Source organism: Hyla sarda, chromosome 5 (genome assembly GCF_029499605.1).
Source record: "Hyla sarda isolate aHylSar1 chromosome 5, aHylSar1.hap1, whole genome shotgun sequence".
NCBI classification, from domain to species: Eukaryota; Metazoa; Chordata; class Amphibia; order Anura; family Hylidae; genus Hyla; species Hyla sarda.
Genome location: NC_079193.1, coordinates 280,402,552 through 280,420,329, shown reverse-complemented (window position 1 = coordinate 280,420,329; position 17,778 = coordinate 280,402,552). Strand labels below are relative to the sequence as shown.

The window sequence follows — 17,778 nt, the reverse complement described above, 5'->3', positions numbered from 1 at the left end:
GTGACCTGTGTAAAAGGGCCCTAATTCTTTCAACTGGTGCAACTGAGATCCAAGCTAAACCTATCAATCTCTACTTTAGGTACAATCACAGATATTGGCTGACACAAACTCAACTACAGTAATATAGAAGAATTATTTATTTCAAGCTCGGACTTCATTCTTCTTTTGTTAAAGGGGTACTCTGCCGGAAAACATCTTATCCCCTATCAAATGGATACGGGATAAGATGTCTAATCGCGGGGGTCCTGCCGCTGATGACCCCCATGATCTCCGCTGCAGCACCCCAGTCATCCAGTGCATAAAGTGAACTCCGCTCAGTGCCGGATGACTGGCGTCACGCCCCCGCCAATAGACATGAATGGAGGGGGCGTGGCATGACGTCACAAACACAGAAACTTTAAGCTTCCGTATTCCGAAGGCCGCCGCTGCCGGCCCGAAGATCGAGCCGGGACCCCCATGATCAGACATCTTATCACCGATCCTTTGGATAGGGGATACAATATTTTCCGACAGAGTACCCCTTTTAACCCTATTTCACAGCAGTACGACTAAGTAATATAAGTATAATCAGTAAGAGGGGAAATAGAATTGTAAGTTTTATGGGATGTCACAATACTAAGTTAAGGCCGTGTTTTGGAAAGGAAATATTATTAACCTTTGCACTAAAATGTACAGTTCACCTCCCATTTAGCGTGGACACCCCATTTCTAATAGGAACCCTAAATATTTGTGAATTCAATTAAAATTTAAATAAAAATAAATAAATAAAAAAAACACTTGTATACGGTTATATCAAACTGTTATCTACAAATTGTATATACATTATATGCCCTAAAGTATCCACAAATCACTCTCAATAAAAAGGTCAAAAGACTACATAAGTTAATAACAGCCCAGGCAATGAGAGAACAGAAAGGAAATTACCTAATAAAACCATCAAAGGAAAATGATGTTATTTCATTGATTAAATTGAGTTATTTTACTAGCACAGATGTTTATGTTAACCTAGTTTTGTTAGACTTCTCCACATATCATGAACATATGGATATTACTTCTTGATGGGAAACAAAGAAACAAGATGCATTGATTTTCTATAAACTTCTGTTTTATGCAAACACCAAAACACATTGCAGGTAGATATTAAAAGTTTTGGTGTTACATTAAACATTACACAATAGGATACATGTGATATGTGAGATTGTTTGTTTGTTTTTTATTTTTCCAAAATTATTATTATTAATATTATTATTTTTGTTATTATTAATGTTATTATTAATATTATTGAAATTCTTCTTCTTTTTATAAATGTAGCTGAAACCATTCTAAATGATATTTTTTAAAGTTAAATATATCCCCATATATACTTTTAAACTTCAGTCCATCAATACAAGTACAAAATTAGACAAAGATCATCCTTGGCCTTTGTTAGCAGGATTATGGGGAATAGGGTAAAACTTATTAGGTATACATTGGGTGGGTGGTATGAGGTTGAAAAGAATTACAATTACAACTAACCACAATAGAAGAGAAGATTCTGGCACTGCTATTGTTCTTTCCATATAATGTGTATAAACCAACAAATATGCAAGCTGATAGGCAAAAACGGGGAGGCTGAGATGGTACGGGGGGAAGCAGTCGTCGGGCCACAGCCGTATCGCACCCTTCGGTGCTTTGTCAGGACCCTATCAAAGGGGCCTGACGAAGCACCGAAGGGTGCCATACGGCTGTGGCCCGACGTCTGATTCCCCCCGTACCATCTCAGCCTCCCCATCTTTCTGCCGCCTGACCATGATGTGACAAGCCCGACTATCTACCTTGCACCCGGAGACTTACAATTACATTAGATTCATAGTGCTCTTTAGCTTTTTGTCAGGTGCATGTTGGGAAGACTAAAATGTGTCCTACAATCTAGAAAACTTTAATGAATGAAAGGGGTACTCCGGCCCTAATACATCTTATCCCCTATCCAAAGGATAGAGGATAAGATGTATGATCGCGGGGGTCCTGCCGCATGGGACCCCTGAAATCTTTCATTCCGTACCCACCTTTGTGAGCTCTCCGCAGCACTGGAGGCTCCCAGAGTGAAGCGTGACGACCCCCGTGATCATACATCTTATCATATTATAGGGGATAAGATGTATTAGGGCCGGAGTAGCCCTTTAATTTGTCAGACAGAGGCATAACTCAAAAGCTTGGGCCTTACGGGAAAATTACAGGGTCTCCATTTTTCATGTTCCTATTATAATTCTGGGGTCTTCAGCTTCTCAGGTGTAAAGGCCCAGGCTGCAGCCTCTGAAGCCCCTAAAACTGTGCCCTTGTTGTCAGTAAATTTACAATGCATTTTGACAGTTATTTGCAGTGTAATCCTTAGTACATATTCACATTGACACCAACACTTTGTGGCCATAATATGGATGCAAAAATGTGTCTGTATATCACGTTTCTGAAACTAGTCTTACTTGGTACACTATTAGGTCTTCTTTTCTGCGTAAATCTGGGATCTCTCTGTACATATAAGGTGGGGAGTAGTTGCAATATGAGATGCGGAGGGGCTCTGACTAAACAGAGTAATCGATAGCAAGAAACTTAGAACAAAGGATGTCGGCAACTCACCGCTTCATCTCAAGTCTTCTTTATTGTAGAAAAGTACTCACATGAACACAAGTAGTGGGGAGGGACACATGATGGGGGGGTATGCAAAAGGCGACAGCAGCCGTTGTTTCGCACGAGTTACGTGCTTCGTCTGGCCTAGGCCAGACGAAGCACATAACTCGTGCGAAACAACAGCTGCTGTCGCCTTTTGCATACCCCCCCCCCCCCCCCCGTCATGTGTCCCTCCCCACTACTTGTGTTCAAGTGAGTACTTTTCTACAATAAAGAAGACTGAGAAGAAGCGGTGAGTTGTCGTCATCCTTTGTTCTACGTTTCTTGCTATAATATGTGTGCATAGAGGTAGGAGTCTCTCTGTAGACATTATAGCTGTATTTACCCAATATCATCTGAAGTTGAAATTATTTTATTAACAATTGATACATGATCTAATGATGCTGACAATGATCTGTGTGTGTTATGCATTCATGTTCATAGGTAGAACATTACACGTAAAGCAAAAAATTCTGATTTTAACATTTCACGGGTAAAATCATGTGCAAATTTATCGAAATACAGCTGGTTACCATTGGAAACAGACAACAGACTCTGTACAAGTCACTGCTTTCCTTTACATTATTTTTCACAGTCCTTGTAATAAAAGATATAAGGGACAGAGAATACAAGGTTTAGCTCTGTGCAGTCTCCTAAATATTATTCTGACGTACATTAACCAAGGCAAATTATAAAGTCCACTAAAACTTATTAAAGATCCATGGGGGAGATTTATCAAAACCTGTCCAGAGGAAAGTTGCCCAGTTGTCCATAGCAACCAATCAGATTGCTTCTTTCATTTTTAACAAGACTTCTGCAAAATGAAAGAAGCAATCTGATTGGTTGCTATGGGCAAATGGACAACTTTTCCTTTGCACAGGTTTTGATAAATCTCCCCCCATATTCTTATTGGGGGAGATTTATCAAAACCAGTGCAGAGGAAAACTTGCCCAGTTGCCCATAGCAACCAATCAGATCGCTTCTTTCATTTTTATGAAGGCCTGTGAAAAATGAAAGAAGCGATCTGATTGGTTGCTATGGACAACTGGGCAACTTTCCTCTGGACAGGTTTTGATAAATCTTCCCCATTGTTCTTCTGTTCAGTTTTGTAATAAGATTAGTTTTCAGATAAGCAGATGTGTATATGTTGCCTGTCTACTCTCTGTTCACTGATGGTATACAATCGAACTGAAGAGTGTTCTATTTTTATTGCACCATATAAACATACTTCTCGATCATACTGACTTTTTTATCTCCTTTTCTGGCCTAGGATGGCATGGGCATTGAAGAAAAGTTGTCCTTGAGGAGAGTGGCCGTGGTGGAAGATTTCTTTGACATTATTTATTCAATGCATGTGGAAACAGGACCTAATGGAGAACAGATTAGGAAGCATGCCGGCCAGAAGAGGACCTACAAAGCTGTAAGTGGATGTCTTGTTCCTTTTGTGTTTCTGGCTATGGGTTGTTGGGTTTCTATTGCGAAGATTAGCATCAGCAATGGTAGACACTGCAGTCTTGATCCAGATGAGAAAGAGGGTCACCACAGGCTTAAAGGGGTATTCCGAGCAAAAACATTTTATCCCCTATCCAAAGGATAGGGGATAAGATGTCTGATCACAGGGGACCCGATGCTGAGACCCCCCGCGATCTCCCTGCAGCATCCGCATTAAATGCGGCTGATGGATCTCCGGGTTTCCGGGACTGGGGATGTGACGTCACGCCACCTCCATTTATGTCTGAATGGAGAGGGCGTGGCGTGACATCATGTCCCCAGTCCCGGAAACCCGGAGGTTTCCGAAACTGGAGATTCAGCAGCCGCATATAATGCAGGTGCTGCAGGGAGATCGTGGGGGTCTCAGCAGCGGGCCTCCCTTGATCAGACATCTTATCCCCTATCCTTTTCCCAGAATACCCCTTTAATGATATCTGAACTGACTCCCCTCACCCCAGTGAGTATATTGATGTGGTACACGCATAGAAAGAAAAAAGAAAAATAGCCAGCACAACTACCTAATTCACAGGTGCACACTGCTGTGGCAAATACAAAGTATACAAAAAGAAAGTTGCAGCAGCACTCTTGGTCAAAAAATGGAAGCTGTTAGTGCACTTTTTGATCAAAGCGTGTCCCCCATCCACCACACGGTGGCCACACTTCCGAATGGACCCTAACACGCTCATTCCACTCACCTCTGCTGGGCATATAGCCTCTGACTGGGTGACATGCAGGATCCACTATCAATTTAAAAACCTCCTGTGAACAGGGAGGGGTGCACGGCTAAAGAGGGTGCCACTCCTCCGCATGGTGGATGGGGGACACGTTTTGATCAAAAAGTGTGCCAAGAGCCTCCTTTTTTTGACCAAGAGTGCTGCTGCAACCTTCTTTTAGTATACTTTGTATTTGCCTCAGCAGCGTGTACCCGTGTATAAGGTAGTTGTGCTGGCTTTCTTTTTTTTTTTGGTATGCGAGTTAGTGAGAGTGGCACTCTCCTTAGCCGTGCACCCCTCCCTGTTCTCAGAAGGTTTTTAAATTGACAGTGGATGTCACCCAGTCAGAGGCCATATGCCCAACAGAGGTGAGTGAAATGAGTGTTAGGGTCCCATCCGAAGTGAAGCCACCTCCGCGTGGTGAATGGGGGACACATTTTGTTTAAAAAGTACACTGATGTGGTATATGCTATTACTGTATACCCCTGAACATGATGCATTGAGATCCTTCAGTGTTCAGGGAACTAGTTTTGTTTAGTCGTCCATAGCAGGATCTACTGACAATCTAATGGTGTAGGTGTAACCTGAGTGTCACCCAATTGCAGATCTTGGAGGAAAGGAATATGAGCATGTTGGATTTAAATAGGCTGATCTTTTACTCCTGCCAGGAGATAAGCTGCAGCCAGAGGTATCTGGTAACGTCTTGTCTCCACAGTTGTCTGACAGCTGCTATGAATTGTCGGCTTTATATACTGTAGACTCTTTCTTTTTATATATAAATAACAGATATTAAACAGGACAAGGGATCCTGCCCTACTCTTTTCCAAAAACACATTTGGGGAGATTTATCAAACCTTGGGTAAAGGTAGGCTGCAGTCACACTACGATCCGGGACCGGATCCAGCTGGGAAATGTGCAAACCGGGCGCCCCCATATACCAGCTGGACCTGGACCCGCATCTTATTTATTTGATAGTGACTCCAGTCAGCTCATTTTTGCCCCGTATCTGGTTTTGTGACTGAGCTGAAAACCGTGGTATACTACTGTGCCCTGATATGTGGCACGCAGCGAAACCAGACCAGAAAGTGCAGAAGCAGCACGGTGGTGGCAGTGACCAGAAGTAGTGAGCACAGGGCGCCAATGGTGGAGTTAGTAAAGACATGACCTACTATAGCTGCCGTATAAGGAAGAATTTGTTTCAGATTACATTTTTCTGCACTTACGGAGATACCCTTAGACATTGTATATGAAAACAAAACAATAAATAAAATAATTTAATGGAAAATGTACAGTCCTTTACCTGTTGCCATGTAAAAAATGACTAGCAAGTAACTTGATGGGCGTGTGTCTTTTTTCAGCTGTACTCACAATGTAAGTTTAAACCTACGATACTCTGTTTTCTCATAGAAATGACTTAGATTGTGTTTTGCATTTGTATAAACTTAGTTATTTGAGTTCAAGGAGTCATCCAGTGAAATGTATTCTCTTAGCCGAAGACAATACATAGTAGTTTACCGATCTCTATTATTTGAACGATAATCTTCTTGTAATTGAATTATCTATTGTTTTGGAATGATTCGCCATGACTGTGTAATGAGTTTTCGCTTTAGGAGCAGATGTATTCAGCTCAGATCTGACTGAAATGTTCACAGTGTTTCCTGCAGGAATATCAGGATCCGGGTATTATCCTTTACTCCTCACGTACATTCACCATGGCAGTTGGTTGGCAGCCCATTATTCCCAATGCTGTAAAGCGGCACCTATTTAAGTGCTTGCTATTTACAGGTGTTACATTACAATAGCAGGCGGTATGTCTGCACTATACCTCTGCTCTTGTGAGAATTCCCCAAGGAAATAATTACAGGTTTGGACATCTGCCAGTAACAACAACTAACAATCTGAAATTTAACCTGAACCAGGGGAGCTCCTGTGATGCCAGCCTGTGACTTGTTCTCATGTTATGTGGGCTGGTGAGGGAGGAAGGCGGCTTTAAGAATTAGCACCTGTGATGTTGAAAATGATATTTCAGCTTTGACGCACACGGAGAAAGGGGGGGAGGGGTTATCAAAAAGGAATACGTCGTTTTGGGAAAAAGTAGATTCTAATAGAGGGGTATACTGTAAAGGTAGTGCCTCAATGCAAAGACAAAATAGGACACCTCTTCAGGTCCATACCCATACCATCCCTTCCTTTTAAAACACAAGATTAAACAATTTTTTAAAAATATATTTTACTGAGTCATTTCTTTTGAAGGTACACACATGCAGTTTAGCTTAGCTAAATAGTCTATCAAGTTCAACTTATAACTCTACTCTGTTGATCCAGCGGGAGATAAAAAAAAAAAAAAAAAAAAAACCCTTTGAGGCTGATGCCAATTGCCCCATACTCAGGGCTGTATTTACAGCTCATGTTGCCTTACCCACACAGACTGAATACAGTGACCCCCCCGACCTACGATGGCCCCGACATACGATCATTTCAACATGCGATGGCCTCTCAGAGGCCATCGCATGTTGAAGGCAGCATCAACATACAATTCTTTTTTATGTCGGGGTCATCGCATAAACGGCTATCCGGCAGCGCAGACTGCTTCAGCTGCCACCGGATAGCCGTTTATGGTGCCCCGTGTGCTCCGGTGATGATCACTTACCTGTCCTCGGGGCTCTGGCGCGTCCTCTTCGGGATCCCCTGCATCGTCGGCACTCTCCATCGTCGTCATCACGTCGCTGCGCACGCCGTCCCGTCATACAATAGGAGCCGGGATGCCGGGGAAGCAGAGGCCTTACCGTAGCGTTGAGGACACCACGGGAACGCGGCGACAGCGATGGAGGGTGACATCCAGGGCAGCGGTGACAGTCCAGGGCAGCGGGGACACGTGAGTATAACCTCCAATACCAGTGGTCTTCAACCTGCGGGCCTCCAGATGTTGCAAAACTACAACTCCCAGCATGCCCGGACAGCCGTTGGCTGTCCGGGCATGCTGGGTGTTGTAGTTTTGCAACATCTGGAGGTCCGCAGGTTGTAGACCACTGTCCTATACTGTACATTGCACGGATCCCTCAACATACGATGGTTTCAACAAACGATGGTCCATTTGGAACGGATTACCATCGTATGTTGAGGGACCACTGTACACCCCATTAGGCTAATTCTACAAGCGTCAGAAATCTTCACAATCTGCAGATTAGCTGCAGACAGAATGTGGTGAAAACAAACACAAATCCACAACATAACAGGAATGATGCAACTGCAGGTAAAATTTGCATCTATTCTGACCCTTTTTTTTTTTCCTTTTTTCAGGCCACATCATGGCAGCAGCAGCTACATCAAAAAGTATTTATCTTTAACTCCCTGCCCCCTCACTGCTTCCCTCAACACTGCTGCCCTAGGCACAGGCCCATGTATGCCTAATGATAAACGCAGTCCTGACCATACTAGGGGGAAACATTTCTTCCCGACATAGGGCACTCAGAACAAATCCCTTGATCAATATCCCACCCAGTGGCGTTGCTAGGGTTGGTGTCACCCGGTGCGGTAGAAAATGGTGTCACCCCATACCTACCCCCTCCCCTCAGTAAGTTTTTAGCCTGTTGTGACAGACACCACTGGTGTAGCGCATTGTGAGAAATTCCAGTATAATAATCAGATATACCAGTTGCCACAGAATAGGAAAGTGTTAAAGAAGTTTTCACCATTGAAATATACAGCTCCCAGAATTACTTAAAGGAATACTCCACTGGAAAACATTTACTTTTATATCAACTGGTGCCAGAAAGTTAAACAGATTTTTAAATGACTTCTATTTAAAATCTTAATACTTACAGTACTTATAAGCTGGTGTATGCTCCACAGGAAGTTGTGTAGTTCTTTCCAGTCTGACCACAGTGCTATTTGCTGACACCTCTGTCCATGTCAGGAACTGTCCAGAGCAGGATAGGTTTGCTATGGGGATTTGCTCCTACTATGGACAGTTCTTGACATGGACAGAGGTGTCAGCACAGAGCACTGTGATCAGACAGAAAATAAATTAAAAAAGAAAATAACTTCCTGTGAATCGCTTATACAGCAGCTAATAAATACTGGAAGGATTAAGATTTTTAAATAGAAGTAATTCACAAATCTGTTTAACTTTGTAGCACCAGTTGATTAAAAAAAATATTTTCCAGTAGAGTACCCCTTTGAGCAGTGGTGAGGTTATGCTGGGAGTTGTAGTTACACTCACCATAACTGTAGAACTGACAAGCGACTACAGCTCTGATAGGACATAGAGAGGAGAATGTACAATGGTATCAGTGACTACAGGTGACGTCTTCTCTATAGTGAGGAGAATACACAATGATATCAGTGACTACAGGTGACGTCTTCTCTATAGTCTTCCCTTATCTAATTCAGATGGTACATACCACCAGGACTTGGTCCAGCTAAAACTTCTGTCTGTAGAATGTGATGCCCAGACGTCTCCTCGCTATGTCAGCGCATTCTCATCCTCTATATGAAAACAAGTATTATTATAAACCTGAAAGACACTGTATCCTCTAAATATAATACTACTATACACTATACTCTTTGATTATAAACCTTCCATACACCGTACCCACTGAATATAATACTACCACACACTGTACATTCTGAATATAAGATCAACACATACTGTACCCTCTGAATATAAATCTGCCACATACTGTACCCTCTTAATATAAATCTGCCACATACTGTACCCCTGAATATAAATCTGCCATATACTGTACCCCTGAATATAATACCGCCACATACTGTACCCTCTGAATATAATACTACCACCCACTGCGCCCTCTGAATACACCACACACTGTACCCACTGAATATAATACTACCATATACTGTACCCTCTGAATATAATACTACCACAAACTGCGCCCTCTGAATATAATACTACCACAAACTGCGCCCTCTGAATATAAATCTGCCACATACTGTACCCTCTGAATATAAATCTGCCACATACTGTACCCCTGAATATAAATCTGCCACATACTGTACCCCTGAATATAATACCGCCACATACTGTACCCTCTGACCCTCTGACCAGATCATCAAAACGGAGTGTGAACCCACCCTTACAGGGTAGCTTCATTCAATAGAGGGCGCTAGAGAGCAAACTATTTTCTCTATGAGGACACCTACTTAACATATTTTGTTCCCAGGAATCATTGCCCTTACTATTAGACTCCCTTCATCAGTTTGATGGTCTCCCCAAGAAGAAACATTACACCCTCAGAAAAATTCCTCAGCCACCATAAATTTCAACTATTGTAAAACAGGAATTAGAAGACATACGGGGGAGAGTGGGATCGAAGCTACAGGTTTTGTCTCCTGCTTTGTTCTGAAATACTGAATATGGTGAAATGGCAGGATGATATTAGGGGGAGAAATCTGATTGTCTGACTGCTCACAGCGAAGGTTTCACGTCACACCAGGCGGAGCCACCTACTAAGTAATCATATAGTGAGAAAATGTGGAGTTTTTAAAACAACAGAGGCAAGAAAAAGACACAGAAGATTCAAATAGGGCCCCATTCACATCCATTTTTTTGTCGACCATACTTTTGAGTCCCACAAAAAGTTTATATGTTTGGAACAGACCGAACATAGGGGGAGATTTATCAAAACCTGTGGTGCAGTTGCCCATACTCAAAAAGGTATGCCTATTTTCAAAAAGGCCCCAAAAAATTTAAGTGATCTGATTGGTTGTTATGGGCAACTGCTCCACTTGCCCTCTGCACAAGTTTTGATAATTCTCCCCCATAGTCCCTAGTAGGCTATATGTGGTCCATTAAAGCCAATGGGTCCAAAGTATTATGTATTAAAATACCTTTTTGCTGGTATCCCAACATATACCATAAATGTAGCCCAAAAATTTAATTTGAATGGAACCTTAGACACTTTTTTTGGCTGCACTACATCTAGTGTATCGGGTTTACTATGTTTTTGCATACAGCAAAATTAAACGGACAGGAAGGGAATCAAAAGACAAAACATGGTGTGAACAAAGCCTAAGAAAGGACTGCATTTTTTTTGTAACAGGTACATTTTTAAATAAACACGCTGGACAAATATTCAAATTTAACAGATTTTTTTATTGGTGAGACTATATGATATTATTCAGAAGTTTATTTTTCTTTTTGTTGTGTAAGAGTGTATGTACAAGGTTGATTTCAGTGGTCCTTTGACTATTTAGAATCATGCGTAGATGTGACAAATACAGAGCTAGAATAATGCCTTAGATACATTTACTACAAAGAGGAAGCTAAAATACTATTAACTTATCATTCACAACATTTGTCACTTCTGCCACAACATATGATTCTTGGATCAGCAGCCTAGTATTTATAACCGTACACTGATGGTTTTATTAGGGTTCTACGCTATGAATCAGACAGTGGAGGATTGTAAGAGTGGTCAGAGCCCAGACCCGCTAAATTCAATCACTGAATTTAATTTCTGCGATAAAATGATGACCTTTCCAAGAGTTAAAGCATGCTCCATGAGTGCAGCTTTTTGTATGTAACAATGATAAAAACAACAATATCTTGCTGGTTTTTATCATTACCAGGGGGGTTCTATGTACACACACAGTATAAAGTGATCCGGAAGACAATCAGGTGATCAGGCTTTAATATGGGACCATTGATTTTCATCTGTTCACCACCTAATATTTATAGCTATTTATAGTGGCAGAGTCTTAATAGTTAAAGGGGTATTACGGGATATTTGGTGCTTTAAATTTGAAAAAGGGACCTCAAAAATTGTTTAGTTACAAATATACCAAATATACTTCCTTATCAGTGTTTGGTGTCTGGTATCAAATTTCTTTGTCTTTCTTTTCCCCGGAAGTTCATTATCTGAAGCCTACAAAATGAGCGTTGTCTCAGACCTTTCCCATCTTGTTGTGCGGTCCAAGACAATGCATCACAAGTTATGGGCTGAAAGGGGACTTAACTGCTTTGTCTGTTGTGTGTGAAGCTAGCCCCCTGATGGCGTTACCGACACACATTTGCATGCTATCATCATCACACAGAACCACAGCTTGTGTGTCAGGTGATGTCGGGCAAATCATGTGATCAAAGCTGTAACACTCACGTTTCAGTAGACTGGAACACAGATGATAGTGGATCCGCTGGACCTGTGTAGTAGATGACTCGGACCGTACCAGGGAGCGGAGTCTAAGGTGCTGCTGGTTTTCACCAAAACCCGCCGCAAAGCAGGATGGACTTGTTGCGGCATGCGGCACCCAGGTCACTACCCCTGGCACGGCTCGACCACACAGGCGGTTGAGGAGATTTGAGGCACAGGTGGGATAAGACAACTCTTGGTCTGGATAGCAGAAGGTCAGGCAGGCGGCACAGTAGCGTAGTCAGGAACATAGCAAATGGTCAGTAGGCACGCCAGGGCAGTGAGGCAGGGGCAGGAGAAGCACCAGGTGAGTGACGGGATGGGATTCGGCATGCAGGCGCGTTCCGCGATGTGAATCCCAGCCCTGCCGACAGCAGCGATTAACAGGACCATGCACTCACGGATAGTGTGTGCGGCCGGAGCGCATAACGTAACAGTACCCCCCTTTTGGTCTCCCCCTCCTTTTACGATTCAGACAACTCCTGAGTAGGTCATGTTCCAGGATATTCTCCTCAGGCTCCCAAGATCTCTTCTCAGGACCGTAACTCTACCAGTCGACCAGGAAAAATTGTTTACTTCTCCCGGTTTTAGTGGCAAGAATCTTTTTAACTTTGTAGATGTCAGAAGAGCCGGAGACAGGTGTGGGGACAAGATTCTTTTGAGAAAACCGGTTTACGACAAGAGACTTGAATTGGGAATACGTAACATATCAGGTAGACTGAGTTTGTAGGAGACAGGGTGAATTTTTTATAGAATCTGGAAGGGACCAAGGTAGCGAGGACCAAGCTTGTAACAGGGTATCTTGAAGCGGATGTACTTGGATGAAAGCCACACCATGTCACCAGGAGAGAAGGACGGAGGAGGTCTTCTACTCTTATCAGTTTGCGCCTTCATGCATGAAGAAGCCTGGGTTAATGACTGTCGGGTCTGTTGCTAGATGGTGAAGTCACGGACAAGCCCATCAACAGGCACACCGGAGGAAACTGGGAGAGGAAGAGGAGAACGGAGATGGAGTCCGTAGACAACAAAAAAGGGAGACAACCTCATGGACTTGGAATCCTTATGATTATATGACAATTCAGCCCAGGGGAGAAGGTCGACCCAACTGTCTTGGCGAGCTGAAACAAAATGCTGAAGATAAGTCTCGAGAATTTGATTAACCCTCTCCACCTAACCGTTGGACTGAGGGTGGTAGGCTGAGGAGAAGTCCAGATTGATGTACAAAGGGCTCGCCAGAACTTAGAGACAAACTGCACACCACTATCCGAAACAATATGCTGAGGAAGACCATGTAAACGGAAGACATACAACAAGAAGTACTTCTCCAGCTGTGGGGCAGAAGGAAGACCTCGTAGAGGAATGAAATGAGCCATCTTGGAAAACCGATCTACAAAAACCCAAATGACAGTGTTATTATGAGATGGTGGCAAATCGGTGATAAAATCCTGTCTCCGGAATGGGTAAAGACTGTAAGAGTCCTGCAGTTCTTTGTCGAGGAGTTTTGTCACGGGCACAAGTTTTATAGGAACGAACAAAATCAGAAACATCGCGTTCAAGATGGGGCCACCAGTAGTGTCGGGAGATTAGAAGTAGAGTCTTGCGTATTCCAGGATGACCTACTGTCAAGGATGAATGACCCCATTTCAGCACCTTGCGTCTCAATCTGGTGGGCACAAAAGATTTTCCCGAAGGAACTTGCTAAATTTCAGCAGGAGTGGCAGGAATCAGACGGTGAGGAGGAATAATATGCCTAGGCGTAGAGTCCAAACCAATGATGTCAGAGGACCTGGAGAGAGCATCTGCTGGATGGAAGTGGATGAAGTTGAACCTAGAAAAGAACAGTGACCACCTTACCTGGCGGGGGCTGAAACGCTGAGCAGACTGAAGTAGTAGATGCTGACCGGATGAGAAGAACTTTCTATTAAATTTCGCCATTCCTCCAAAGCTAGCTTGATAGCGAGGAGTTCACGATCTCCAATGGAGTAATTCCTCTCAGCAGGAGAGAAGGTCTTGGGGAAGAACCCACAAGTTACAGTCTTGCCCTTGGCATTTTTCTGAGTAAGAATGGTACCCGCTCCAATAGATGAGGCATCAACCTCCAAAGCAAAGGGCTTCTCCGGATCTGGTCTTGTAAGCACAGGAGCAGAATCAAACACAGACTTTAAATGGGAGAAGGCCTCTTCAGCCTCTTGAGGCCAAGATTTAGGATTAGAAGTCTTCTTAGTGAGAGCCACGATTGGAGAAACCAAGGACAAAAAATGTGGGATAAATTGATGAGGATAGATGAGAGACAATGTGGCCAAGAAACAGAAGACTAGACTTCTGGAACAGGCATTTCTCCAGTTTGGCATAGAGATGATTCTTCGGTAGTCGCTGAAGAACCAGACGAACATGAGTACGATGTTCCTTTAAGTTGGAAGAGAAGATCAGGATGTCATCTAGGTATACGACAACACAGGTTTAGAGAAGATCACGGAAGATATCATTGACAAACTCTTGAAAAACATCTGGAGCATTGCAGAGACCAAAAGGCATTATAAGATACTCAAAATGACTGTCACAAGTATTGAAGTCCGTTTTCCATTCTTCTCCCTTGCGGATACGAATGAGGTAATACGCACCACGTAAGTCCAACTTGGAGAAGACCTTGGCACCACGTAGATGGTCAAAAAGTTCTGAGATAAGAGGTAGTGGGTAACGGTCCTTGACCGTGATTTTGTTAAGTCCCCTGTAGTCAATGCATGGACCGAGTGAGCCATCCTTCTTCCCTACAAAGAAGAAACCAGCTCCAGCAGGAGAAGAGTACTTACGGATAAATTCCTTTTGGAGAGTCTCCTGAATATACTCAGCCATAGCTTTGGTCTCAGGAATTGATAGAGGGTAAATCCTTCCACGAGGAGTGGTGGTACCAGGCAGAAGATCTGTAGGGCAGTCGTAAGGACGATGTGGAGGCAGAGACTCAGCCTGTTTCTTGCAGAAAACGTCAGAGAAATCTTGGTTAAGTTGCGGCATGCCAGGTAAAGGAGGAAGATGAGAAACAACTTTAGTCTGAACTGGTTGGAGGCAAAGATTTTGACAGGATTGTCCCCAGCTAATAATTTCTCCAGTTCTCCAATCCAGTTGCGGAGAATGGCATTGCAGCCAAGGAAGGCCAAGAGGAATCTCTGAAGTACAGTGTGGCAGAACATAGAATTCAATCTTTTCTTTAGACAATACTCCCACTTGCATGACAAGAGATTCTGTATGGAAGTGAACCATACAGTCCAGATTTTGTCCATTAACAGAGGAGATGAACAAGGGCTTGGCAAGCCAAGTAAGGGGAAGATGATACTTGTGGACCAAAGAAGCATCAATAAAGTAATCTGCTGATCCAGAATCCAAAAATGCTGTAGCGCTGAAGGAAGACTTGGCTGAAGCGAAGACTTGTACAGAAATAGTTAAGCATGGAGAGGTAGTTTTCCCTCTCCCACGTACCCTAGGTACGGGCATTTCCCGGACACTGTGGGTGAACAGTCCTTGAGGAAGTGCTCCGGGCTAGCACAATACAAGCACAAATTCTCACTGCATCGTCATGACTTCTCCTGTTGGGTAAGACGAGAATGATACACTTGCATAGCCTCTGCAGCAAGAGGCCCAGGAAACTGAAGAGGTGGACGTTGAAACACGGGTGCCAGGCGAGGATATCTCGGGCAGGTTCCCTCTCTAAATGCAGTTCCTCCTGTCTCTCAGCAAAAGGCACATCAATGCGTGGATAAGTTCAGTCAAAGAATATGGAGGATCACGTGCTGCAAGGGTATCTTGAATCCTGCTTGACAGTCCTTTTTTGAATGTGGCACACAAGGCCTCATCATTCCATGCAAGTTCTGAGGCTAGAGTGCGTAATTGAACCGCGTAGTCACCAACGGAAGAATTCCTTTGACAGAGGTTTAGCAAAGCCGTCTCAGCAGAAGAGGCACGTGCGGGTTCCTAAAAGACACAGCAAAATTCTGCCAAGAAAGCTGACAAATTGGAGGATACCAGATCACCACGGTCCCATAGGGGTGTAGCCCAGGCCAGGGCTTTTCCGGACAGGAGACTTATGACAAAGGCCACCTTCGCACGTTCCGTCGGAAACTGTTCAGACATGAACTCCAAGTGCATGGAGCACTGTGTACGAAGCCTCTGCATAACTTGGAGTCCCCATCATACTTAGAAGTTAAGTGCAGACATAGCTGGGAGCCAGAAGACACTGCAGGAACTGGTGGTGGGAGTGGGCCAGGTTGTGGTACCTGCTGCTGTTGTTGCTGCAAGGCCAATAGCTATTGCATCATAGCAGACAGTTGGGTAAGTTGCTGCGCCTATCGCACCAATTGCTGAGACTGACGTACCACAACAGAAGGAAGATCTTCGACTTCAGGCAGGGATACCTTAGCGGGATCCATGGCTGGTTCTTACTGTTACACTCACTTTTCAGTAGACTGGAACACAGATGATAGTGGATTCGCTGGACCTGTGTGGTAGATGACTCGCACTGTACCAGGGAGCAGAGTCTAAGGTGCCGCTGGTTTTCACACACAGGCGGCTGAGGAGATTCGAGGCACAGGTGGGATAAGGCAAATTTTGGTCTGGATAGCAGGAGGTCAGGGCAGGCAGCACAGTAGCGTAGTCAGGAACGTAGCAAATGGTCAGTAGGCAGGCGGCAAAGGAGCAAGGTCAGGTCATGGAGCAAGGGTAAGATACACGGCAAGGCAATACACAGGAATGCTTTCTCTAAGGCTCTAGGGCAACAAAGATCTGGCAGGGAAGTGTGGGAGGTGGAGGAATTTATCAATGAGCCACAGGTGTTAGTTCACTTATGGGCGCACTGGCCCTTTAAATCTTAAAGTTCCAGCACGCGCGCGCTCTAGGGGACGGGATCACGCACACCGTAGCAGAGAGTCAGAGGCGGGGGCAGGAGAAGCACCAGTTGAGTGACGGCAGCAGCAGGTAACAGGACCTTGCGCTCACGGCCAGTGTGTGCGTGGCCGGAGCACATAACGTAACAGCAGCTGTGCTGAAATGGGTGAGGTGACCAATGTGTGGGAGGAAGGTAAGTCATAGGGGGATTGTAGTCTGAGGGAGGCCACCAAAACAGGAAGAAACCAGTTCCCAAAAACAAGTCAGCAGCATGATGATACTGATGATGGGGGACACAGGACACAGCCATTTACCACCAACACAAGCACAGATTCATGGTAAGTATGTCAATTACTGTATGATACTTAATTACTAAAGTCACCTTATGTTGGATAACTCCTTTAAGGCTCTGTTTATACCGCATCATCATTTATGTTATAATGGAATCCGTAACAGCAGTGCTGGACCCATCAAATGAACACCAACTCTGCCCAATGGACCCTATTGACTTATAATGGACTTTGTCAGGATCCTTTGGTGGTGTCAGTCATTTTGATGGAAAGAAAAGTGCTGCATATTGTTCTGTTGTCCTAGTATATCTGTTTGGACTACTGATGGGAGCTCCAAATGGAAGTGTGAACACAGCCTAAATGAGCTATATTCTGCTTAAATAATTACATTTGTTACTATGGCAACATAGTAACTGAAGACGGACTGTAGACTACCACTTCTATCCATTGCATCTAAGAGTTTAGTGCATTAAAGTAAATAGAACTGATGGGTAAAATGCAGGGATGTGGAATTCCTATCGCCTGATGCTCGGGACATGCAGTTCCGGGCGCTAGGAAGGTGAATTTTTCCGGCCCTTACCCTTCGGGCAAGCAGGGCCCAGACCTGACAAGTGT

General features: G+C 43.9%; 1 protein-coding gene and 1 long non-coding RNA gene across 7 annotated transcripts in view; one reads left to right on the top strand and one right to left on the bottom strand.

Annotated features, from left to right (window-relative positions):
* Positions 1–17,778, top strand: part of NOL4 (nucleolar protein 4) — a 336,038-nt gene that overhangs the window by 135,796 nt on the left and 182,464 nt on the right. For 4 of the 5 annotated variants that reach the window (XM_056521813.1, XM_056521812.1, XM_056521816.1 and 1 more), the window contains exon 2: positions 3,914–4,063. In XM_056521813.1, the coding sequence (XP_056377788.1) occupies positions 3,914–4,063 (150 nt within the window). Of the gene's footprint in view, positions 1–3,723; positions 3,819–3,913; positions 4,064–17,778 lie in introns of those variants that run through there. The other variant, XM_056521814.1, reaches the window with a different exon arrangement.
* Positions 1–17,778, bottom strand: part of LOC130274042 (uncharacterized) — a 138,344-nt gene that overhangs the window by 4,121 nt on the left and 116,445 nt on the right. The gene's annotated exons all lie outside the window — the stretch shown is intronic.